This window comes from Elephas maximus, chromosome 4 (genome assembly GCF_024166365.1).
Source record: "Elephas maximus indicus isolate mEleMax1 chromosome 4, mEleMax1 primary haplotype, whole genome shotgun sequence".
Lineage (NCBI taxonomy): Eukaryota > Metazoa > Chordata > Mammalia > Proboscidea > Elephantidae > Elephas > Elephas maximus.
Genome location: NC_064822.1, coordinates 66,129,292 through 66,140,045, shown reverse-complemented (window position 1 = coordinate 66,140,045; position 10,754 = coordinate 66,129,292). Strand labels below are relative to the sequence as shown.

The 10,754-nt window shown below is 43.1% G+C and overlaps 1 protein-coding gene across 2 annotated transcripts; it reads left to right on the top strand.

Moving 5' to 3' along the window:
- Positions 1 to 564: 564 nt before the first annotated feature.
- Positions 565 to 10,723, top strand: M6PR (mannose-6-phosphate receptor, cation dependent). 2 transcript variants are annotated; one of them, XM_049882396.1, is made up of 8 exons: positions 565 to 583; positions 818 to 975; positions 4,993 to 5,172; positions 5,965 to 6,131; positions 7,238 to 7,347; positions 7,620 to 7,750; positions 8,296 to 8,422; positions 9,170 to 10,723. In XM_049882396.1, exons 3-8 carry the CDS (start codon positions 4,994 to 4,996, stop codon positions 9,290 to 9,292), a joined length of 837 nt encoding a protein of 278 aa, XP_049738353.1. In that variant the 5' UTR covers positions 565 to 583; positions 818 to 975; position 4,993; the 3' UTR covers positions 9,293 to 10,723. The 2 variants fall into 2 exon arrangements, with proteins under 2 accessions (XP_049738353.1, XP_049738352.1); XM_049882395.1 differs by lacking the exon at positions 565 to 583 and having other exon boundaries at positions 737 to 975.
- Positions 10,724 to 10,754: the final 31 nt, after the last annotated feature.

Here is a 10,754-nt window from a genome sequence, read left to right as displayed (position 1 = left end):
TAAGAAAGGCGTGAGGAAAACCGCAAAGGATCTTAGCAAAAGCACAAAGGCTGAAAAATTGTGTTGCTGAATTCCCAGGACGCCAAAAGTGCCCAACGTGATGGAGTAAACAGGCGATGCAGAAGAAACTTCTGACGAACGGAGGAGGTTGCAGATTGTTAATCAGGCAAAATGACACTAGAAGGGAGAGAAATGATAACGGTAACGACAGTAACAATACGCCCCAGGTTTCTACTAAACTGTAGAAAGGAAACAAACAACAAAGGTGTCGTTAAGACAGTCTGTACGACCACGACCCATCCGCTCCACGATCTCCTAAGAGACAAAACTCTGAGACAGCTGACTGCAGAACTGCGGCTCTTGAAAACGATATACAGGCAGCGGGAAGTACCGGAAGGAGGAGACCTGGCGTGAGAACAACCCACACCGGGGCCCCGGGGGGCGGACCGATTCCCATAACTTCCGCTTCCGCCGCCCGCCCTCTTCTGCCTGCTTCAACCGGCCCTAGAGCGGAACGTACCTAGCGCGTGACCCCACGTGGTGGGAGCGCCTGAACCGAGAAGCCCTGGGAGGGACCCCATTGGTAGGAAACGATTCGAAAAGGTGGAACTTAACTTGAAAAACTCGATAGTGATTGGAGTTGATGGGACAAGGGCGGAGTTAAACTCCCTTCGGTACTGCCCAATCAACGTTTAGTATTAGCATAGATACCGGGAAGGGGAAAGGGGTGAAATGGCTCTGTGGTCACATGCCGCGGGGTCTAGTGGGAGGAGCAGTTGCCCAGCGGCCGCTTGGAGTTTCCTGTTTCCGGTTCCAGGAGTGGGACACAGCGAGGCGCCTGGGGGAACGCTGGCCTCTGACACAAGTTCTGGGACCGGGGTCCGCGGCTGGCCCCTCGCTGGCCTCGTTTCCCAACCCCAGACAGGAATTCACCGGGACATTCTGAGCGGTGGCTACTCCCTTTGCCCGTGGCACGTGAGTATGAGGGGGCGTGGAGGAGTAGGAGGGTGACGGGGGAGCGCTCACACCTCGGCGTCTGTGACAGGCTCCGGGATCGGCAGTCTGCCTTGGCCATGGTTCTGATCCGGCTAAGAAGCCGTAGGGCAGTATGGAGGCGGAAACGTGAGGGCGGGGAGTCGGAGCCCCGAAGAGACCTCCAAGACCAAGGAGGGCATTTACATATATTCGGAAGTCAGGGAAAGGAAGGTCCCCAGTTATGTAGTGCGTGTGAGGTGTCACTGGATACTTTACGGGGAAGTTTCGCCGGCATCCTGGAAAGAGGTTAAAGTGGCATCGTTCTAAGTAGTTGGAAAGCCAGGAAGTAGAGGGAGATTTTTTAGAACCCCAGGAGGAGGTTTGAGGGGAATGCGTGTATGGTGTGGAGAAGAGCACTAATAGAGGGAGTGTCATGCGTTCCTCTTTCTGGGAAGGTTCTGTTCTTGGGATATAGAACTACTAGTCTGAGGCGCTTTGCCTCTGGAGCTCTTTCAGCATTGGGCCTTTTAGCTAGTTGGCCCTGCTCTCTCTTCTGAAATAAATAGGCTGCTGGAGGCAGGGGAAAGGAGTAAAAGGCAGCTACATCAGAAATGACCGAGCGAGAATAAGGATATGCCATTCAAAATGGAAAATGGCCATGGCTAATCTTGAGTGTTGGCAAAGCAAGTGGTACACATAGCTCAATTCCTAGAGTAATCATCAGCCATCCCAATAAAGGAGAATTTTTTGCATTATCAAATAGATCTGTGATTGTAGAAGAAGAAAATTGAAGATTTTTCAAGATCGTAAAATTCTACCTTTTGTTCCCAAAGCATCTAGACAAACTCTGTGCCTTGAGCATCTAATATAGCACATTTAAAAATGGAGTACTCAGCCTTTACATTGTTGCACCCCTATATTTGTTGTCAGAAGTTTTCCAGCAAATATCTTTATGCCATGAATACTCCAAGCTGCCCCACTTAATGCTTGTGTGGATTAGGGCAGGTCATAGCCTCTGTAAGCCTCAGTTTCCTCATCTGTAAAATGGGGGGAAAAATACCTTTCTGATTGTTTTGAGGATTAGCTAACATAATTTAGGTAAAGCGCTTAGAGCATATGCAACTGAATCAGAGTATTGTGTGTGTGAGTCTGTGTATATATTCATGCATGTATATATGTGTGTGTGTGTGTGCAGCCAAACCTTAAGCTGCAAAGAAAGAAAAATTAACTGCTTTGCCATTCACATCCTATCTTTTTGAACCAATAAGCAAATGAAAGATATTTCAGCTTAACTAATGCTGACTGCAGGGTATTTAACCCTTCATCACTTCCCAGTTCTGTGAGTTTCTTTGTTCTATTCTGGGGGGAAAAAATCATCGACTTAACAGATAAGGAACTAACATTGAGGCCAAAGAACACAGCCTTCTGCATGATCATCCTTCCAGAACACTGCTGGAGTAAAAAAAAAAAATCTTGAAAGGCAAGAATATTGAAATTTAAAATTAGATCCTGAGAGAATATAAGGAAATTGGCATTCCCCATATCTCCAAGCGGGGGAGGCTCCTCTTTCCTTTTAGTGAATCAGCTGGTCAAGTTATATGTTCAGCAGCAGGATACCTTAGGAAGGTGGGAGTTGGAAATGTGAGTTCTTTATTCTGACTCCTGGTCAACTGTGTGAGGAATCACTTCCCCTCTACCTCTTGTGTCAAAAAGAAAACATAACAACTGGACTAAACCAAAAACAAAGAAGTTTCCTGAATAAACTGGATGCTTTGAAGACCAGCATAGCAGGGGCAGGGGGTTGGGGACCATGGTTTCAGGGGACATCTGAGTCAGTTCGCATAATAAAATCGATTAAGAAAACATTCTGCATTCCACTTTGGAGAGTGGTGTCTGGGGTCTTAAATGCTAGCAAGCGGCCATCTAAGATGCATCATTTGGTCTCAACCCACCTGGAGCAAAGGAAAATGGAGTACACCAAAGACAAGGTAATTATGAGTCCAAGGGACAGAAAGGGCCACATAAACCAGAGACTACATCAGCCTGAGACCAGAAGAACTAGATGGTGCCTGGCTACAACAGATGACTACCCTGACAGGGAACAGAACAGAGAACCCCTGAGGGAGCAGGAGAGCAGTGGGATACAGATCTCAGATTCTTGTAAAAAGACCAGACTTAATGGTCTGACTGAGACTAGAAGGACCCCAGAGGTCTTGGTCCCCAGACCTTCTGTTAGCCCAAGACAGGAACCATTCCCAAAGCCAACTCTTCAGGGATTGGTCTGGACTATGGGATAGAAAATGATTCTGGAGAAGAGATGAGAGGGCAGAGGGGGTCAGAGGCTGGCCAAATAGATTCGAAAATAGTGGAGGGAAGGAGTGTGCTGTCTCATTACAGGGAGAGCAACTCGGAGTATATAGAAAAGTGTATATAAGTTTTTGTATGAGAGACTGACTTGGTTTGTAAACTTTCTCTTAAAGCAGTTTAAAGAAAAAAAAAAACATAGCTTTGGCTGCTTACTCTGATTCACAAGAAATTAGTCTGAAAGGGCAAATACATTCGTATATTTTTAAGCTTGTTGGTACTGATGAAGTTCTGCCTATTTCAGGTTTTATATTCAAAAACCACAGTTGTGTCAGTGGGAAAAGAGTTACAGGACTTTAAAGTATATTCAAACCAAAGTTCAGGTGTGGAGTCTGGAAACATTTATTATGAGTGAGAAATCTTTGGAAGAACTTTATCTTTGTGATCAGGAAGATTAATGATACTTTTAAGAAATTTTAGGTCCCTGGGTGGTGCAAGCAGCTTGCAATCAGCTACTAACCTAAAGATTGACAGGTTGAACCCACCCAGCAGTGCTGTGGAAGAAAGGCCTGGTGATCTACTTGTGTAGAGATTACAGCCAGGAAAATGGAGCAGTTCTACCCTGTAGCACATGGGGTTGCCATGAGTCGGAATTGGTTCAACCACACAGGTTTAGTTTTTTTTAACAGTGGCCTGAGGGATCACTAATGGATACCAGAGTGAAGTCTTGTGTGAGGGTAGATCAGTGTCTTGTGGGTATGAAGATGGACTAGAGAAAAGAAAATGAGTTTAAGAAATAGCTTTGTGTTTCCATTCCTAGAATAATAGAAACCAACAAGGGTATTAGATTTGCTGAATGGTAAGATGGCTTGGTGATTCCCAAGAGTTGTGAGCAATTTGGAGCATAGAAAGACAACTAAATGGATGGAAATCTAGGTGTGACTTACAGAGCCTAAGAAGGTGAGTTTTGGCAGACTTCCTCAAACCACTCATTCTGACCTAGTGAGTGGTGGTCTCTCCCTATCAGTCATATGGTGAAATAATTTTTAGAGAAGGTAAGACATTAAAGTAGATAAATGTCAAGTTGCAGGTACTGTGTTTATCTCTATTCAGCAGTCTTAGGATTTTTATACAAAGAGTCTTGGATGCTCCTGAATATCAGTGTACAAAGTTAGGAGCCAAAGTATTCAAGTTCTTTCTGTTTTACATCTTTCTTAATAACTTCCAACTTAAGCTTAAAAAAAAAAAAAAACCCAGTCGTAATCTGAGTATTTTCTTAGGAGCAGCCACTGGTTTGAGCTGTATCTATGAACTAGTATTAGATAAACTTTGAATAAGACCCAATATTTTGCCAGACAGTCATGGGGCAAGGATGTCTCCACTCAGGCTATCATAATTAACTCTTTTGTTCTTTCTCTTCCCCCTTTCTTTCTTCTCACTCCCATAGTTTGTTCTGAAGGACTCACCTGTGAATTCGACTGAAAGTTATATGAGTTCCCTGATATAAGTTGTTCTTGGGACAGAAGTATTAAAGTGTACTACCTGTAAGAAAAGAAAAAAATTCAGTGTACTACTTGTTGTGTATGCCAAAGAATCCTATACTTTCTGCAGAATTAAAATACCATTCATTCATTACACATTCCTATGTTTTCTTTCTTTCCTTTCTCCCCTGACCCCTCCTTTTCCCCCCACACACACTCTCTCTCCCAAAAGGATGCTCCCCTTCCACGGCTGCTGGAGGACCGGACTGCTGTTGCTGTTACTCCAGGCTGTGGCAGTGAAAGAGTCCTGGCAGACAGAAGAAAAAACCTGCGACCTGGTAGGAGAAAAGGGCAAAGAGTCAGAGAGGGAGTTGGCTGTACTGAAGAGGCTGAAACCACTTTTTAACAAAAGGTAAAATGAGAAGAACCTTAAAGGGGCTTGAAATAAGGAGTTTTTTCCCTCTTCTTACTGATTTTACTTTAGTATTCCTGTGGAGGAAGTATAGGTATAATAACCTCCTGTGAGAGACAGTTCTAATCTGAACTTCAGCGATATCGGTCTTATTTGGCCATGGTTCTTTGCAGTGTTTTATGGTAAAGAGCAGACTCTCAGAAGTTTTTAGTAGTTGTGTGCAATTCTTTTACCTTATGCAGAAGAGTAACAGCTTCTAAGACTGGATCCGAGAGGTCAGTCTGCTTGTAGGAATTCAAACGTGTTTGATTATCTAAATAGAAGAGGACTTTAGAAGTATCAGGTAAACTATGTTTGGGCCTATATAAAATTGTAACTGTTGCGAATCTTCAGATACATTAATCTGAAAACCAGTTACCATTAAATTGACCCTGACTCTTGGCGGCCCCACGTGCATCAGAATAGAGCTGTGCTCCATTGGGTTTTCAGTGGCTGATTTTTCAGACACCTCTGGGGAAGGTGATCATTAAGGAATGAGGAAATATTCCATGAATACAGACCCTTATTCATAGGAAAATAGTATCTAATACTTAGCCTAGGTTATCAGGTATCCTAGGAATACATAGACTATCTGTCTTGGTGGTATGTTTTAATCAGTCATCATTAGCAATCGTGATGGTCTGTCGTGGTCATGGATATCTTACGATTCAACAAATATTGTTCATTGTTGCATATAGCCATGGTGCCATGTAAATAAATCAATCACTCCTATCTTCTCACTTCTCCTTACAGCTTTGAGAGCACTGTGGGCCAGGGCCCAGACACGTACATCTACATGTTCAGGGTGTGCCGGGAAGCTAGTAACCACACGTCTGGAGCAGGCTTGGTGCAGATCAACAAAAGTAACGGGAAGGAGACAGTGGTAGGGAGACTCAATGAGACTCACATCTTCAATGGAAGTAAGACTCTCCCTATTGATTGATTGATCGATCGAGCCCAAGTCAGTCCCTCTGGCAATCTTGTATGTCTCTACTGTTGCCAGTCCCTTTAACATGTCATGGTATGTGTGGCTCAGCACACCTGAGATGCTCAACCACAGGATGTTTATTTCCATAGCTGTTCTGGCCCAAGGCTCGTGATATTTATGTGTTTGTTTTAAAGTTAGTGAGAAACTTATGCAAAAAGAAAAATCTGGTGAAAGACTTACCAGATACTTAACTTTCATGCTAGGCATAAAAATATCCGACCACTAATGTTTCTCGTTAAATTAATCCAACTTTGCCAGTTAAATTTTGAGTCCAACCTTTTTGGTAAGCTGGTCAGTCTACAAAAGTTTCCCCACCACTGGCTTGATTTGTAAACTTCTACTTAAAGCAGAATAAAAATTTTAAAAATGTCCCCACCAACTTGTGCTATAGTGGTGATAGTTCTCAAAAGTCATAAAGTCATACTGCTCACAAGGACTATGTTGAGTACCTATATTCTAATTCCCTACCTTAAGCAGACAAATAACTAAATCGTCTGGTACAGATGATTTGTTATTTAGTATATAATGTAGAGAGTTTAGGGCAAAGGGTCAGAAAACCGAGCTGATCATATTTATTAGATCTGTGACCTTGAAAAATTATATCACAGTTTTGATCTTATTTTCTCATATTCAAAATTGGAAGGTGAATTCTTACCTTATTCACCTCACATGATTGTTGAGAGCATCAAATGAGATGTTTTGCAAAAGAACTTTGAACACAGAAAATAGTGAAGAGGAAATGTAGTTCAGTCTTAAGAATTACCCACTTTGAATTTATCTGTCAGTTGCCTATCTTTAATCTTAAAATTAATTAAGATTATTTTTGTAGGAGTACCTGATTCTTAGTTGTCTTATACAAGGGAACCTAAAGCCGTTCTAAGGAAGCAAGTTTTAACGTGGCATTTCTGATATACAGAGGTTGCTCAGGAAGTTTGTTCTAATCAACAGCAGTCTCACTGAACTCCTCAGTTCCAGTCTGCTGTATAACCAGATCTGAGTCTGCTTTCCCCATAGCTCCATTTTTCTTGTCCCTCTCAGGTAATTGGATCATGCTGATCTATAAAGGAGGTGATGAGTATGACAACCACTGTGGCAAGGAGCAGCGTCGTGCGGTGGTGATGATCTCTTGCAATCGACACACCCTAGCGGTGAGGCATCATGGGGCATATAAGCCTAGGGAGATGATAGGACCGACCTGAGGTGGGAGAGAGTCTCCAGAGTGGGCAGGATGCATCGGATGCACATTAGAAAACTGGGAGTGCAGTTTTTCCCTATGATGTAAACGTCCCATTTCCCATTATACATGGAAAATGTTACCAAACCAGGAGGAGCAAATGTTTTTGGGTTTTGTGTGTTTACATAGGAATCAAAAGAAAACACTTCACCTCATAATTGTTGGATTTTGTCCTGTCATCATTAGGACAACTTTAACCCTGTATCTGAGGAGCGAGGCAAAGTCCAAGATTGTTTCTACCTCTTTGAGATGGATAGCAGCCTGGCCTGTTCCCCAGAAGTCTCCCACCTCAGTGTGGGTTCTATCTTACTTGTCACGTGAGTACCCTGTTTCTCTCATCACTCCTAGCCTTTTTTTAAGTCAAGAATAGCTATTTGGTAGTACATGGGTATGAATTGTGTGCGTTCTTTATACTGTAATTGAGGAGGAGGAACTGTAAAAATCTTCTTAAAACTCTTGACTATGCAAGTTAATAAAATGAGTAGGTTTAATGTTTTGTCCCAGTAAATGTTTGTGTCTTGGGGTGCTTTTTCTTTTTCCTGTAGAGTGCTGGACAGTTTTTAATACTGTCCTATTAGATTGTTAGAACTACTAGAGAAATGGAATCTTGTATGTAACAGTGAGTCAGAAACACACACACAGTGTCTCATTTTTTCTGAGCATTTTACTTTTCTTAGACTGACAACTTTAATTGGTTACCTAAGAAAGCTACTAGCCGCCTTTTTCATTCAGCGTTATTACCCTTTTTTACAGAACACAGCTTAGGGAACAGTTAGTAAGGAATATAGAGGTTATTCCTTAGTATCTGAGTTTTACCATTTCTCAGTTTTTAAGTATAGCTGTCTGTCTGCTTCCTCTACAGGTTTGCATCACTGGTGGCTGTTTATATCATTGGGGGATTTTTATACCAGCGACTGGTGGTGGGAGCCAAGGGAATGGAGCAATTTCCGCACTTAGCCTTCTGGCAGGATCTTGGCAACCTAGTAGCTGTAAGTAACAGGGCAGCTGGCTGAGTCTATAGCCTGCTTACAAGGTTGGTGACCAACTTACCTGTGTTGCCCAGGACTGGGAACTTCCTGGGACACAGCTTTTGGTGCTGAAACTGGAAAAGTCCCAGGCAGACCAAGAAAATCAGTTGTCCTTAAGTACAGAGTAGTAAGTGGTATATAACATCTTAGTTTCTGGCTTCACTCAGACTTTGCTAGACGATTGACACTGTCAGAAGGTGGTATCTTCTCCCAAGTCCTGTTTAGCTATGAAGGGGGTCTAAATTTTAAATGGAGGAATGGAGCCCTGGTGGCACAATGGTTAAGTACTCAGCTGCTAACCAAAAGGTTGGTAGTTCAATTCTGACTCATGGCGGTCCTGTGGGGCAGTAGAACTGCCCCAGAGGGTTTCCTAGGCTGCAGAGGGTTTCCTAGGCTGCAGTCATTATGGGAGCAGATTGCCAGATCTTTTCTCCCGAGGAGCTGCCTGTGAGTTCGAATCACCAGCCTTTCAGTTAGCATCTGAGAGCTTAATCGTTGCACCACCTGCACTCCTTCCTGTAAAGGTTATAGCCTAGGAAACTCTATACGGTCTTACAGGGTTCCATGAGTTGGGATCAACTTGACAGCACCTAATAAGTTGGAGAGGAGAGGCTCACCCCCTAGCTTCTTTTTCCCCCAATCAAATTAGGCTGATTCCCCCTAAGTTGGATGTTCTGAACTATTTCCGTCCTTGTTTTTTCCCTACAGGATGGTTGCGACTTCGTGTGCCGTTCCAAACCCAGAAACGTGCCTGCTGCATACCGTGGTGTTGGGGACGATCAGCTCGGGGAGGAGTCAGAAGAAAGGGATGATCATTTATTACCAATGTGATTGTACTTTAAATGTCCGTCCTCTTCAGTCCCCCAAACCAAAGCGTACCCAGCCAGATTTCTCAAGTGTCTCTACTCGTCTCATCAAACCCTCGATAATCGCTCTTGCTTTTCACTTTGCTTTTTGTCTTCTCACTGGAACTCCCTTCTTTTGCTGCCTGTTTTGTTTTTTAAGAGGTACAGTTGTTGCAGAGATAATGGGGCCAGTGACAACAGAGGCTGCGGGACTATCGCTTTCAGAAGGTACAAATAGCATAGTGATAGTGGGCAAAAGGGGTGTGGCAGGCCCCCTGGCCTTTTTTTTTTTTTTTTTTTCACAAGTTTTTGAGACACTGGATTTCTTTTTTTTTAAAAAAAAAAAAAAAAACAAACATACAAGTTTTAGTTGTTTTCAAGCTGTTACTCTACCATAGGCTCCGTGAGGATCTGGGTGGAATTTCTTGCTGCTTGGAACTAGTCTGCAGTGATTACTTGGTTGCGATCCAAGCTGTAAAGCACTGCTATTACGTCTGAACCTGGAGAGGTCCTAGCCTCACTTCTCCCACCTGTGATTAGGACGGGAGAGGGGGGAAAGGAGAAATGTTATCAATGACAGGATTATGAGGTATCATTCCTTGGCATTGGGGTCTTTTTATAGCTTCAACTGGTTCCCAGATTGTGGTCTCGTCAGTTTATGTATAGCCAAAATGCCTACTACAGAAACCCAGTCAGTTGGAAAGGGAAATGAAACTGATCTCCTATGCTACAGGTGTTCCAGAAAAGGGAAGTCAGTTTGCCTTGTAGTGGGATCTCCTTGGTTTTCTCTGCCCGTTTGTAGTAAAAACTGGCAAAGCTTTTATTCCTAAGGGGTTTCCCTCTACCAGTATTTCTGAACATGTTGCACTTTCTTTCCAGGCATGTCCTTTTTTTTTTTTCCAATTCTCTGGAAAGGGAATGAAGTAGAAGTGAGACATCTAGGACTCTGCTGTCCTCTGCTCTGGGTGTGGGCCGCTGCCACACCTGTCCTTTCCGCCGGCTCAGGGAGGTGTCTTCTTGCCCGCAACATTTCTGTGGTACAGGGTTTTTTCATCTTCTAATGCTTCCACTTTTGTTTTGGCCATGTGCTTGGAAATGTGGGCTGATCTTTCTGTAACAGTGAACGCCTGGGCCACTGAAGAGTACGGTGACTCCAGTGGACAAAAAACGAGGGCTGAGTAGGTGAGGGGCCTTTTGTATAGGCTTGAGAAGAAAAATGAAGTTAGTCATCTTTAGATTTTCCATACTATAGGAATGATTTTTTTTTTCCTTTTTAAACAGGGAAAATAATGTTATAAAAGCAACATCTTTTTTATTTTTTGTTTGCACCCCTTCCCCACACCCTGGTGTTTTAAAATGCAAAAAAAATACACTTTTTGTACGAAAACACTTAAAGATTAAAACAAAACAAAAAGACCATGTTGGTTTAATCATTTGTCTGAAAAAGG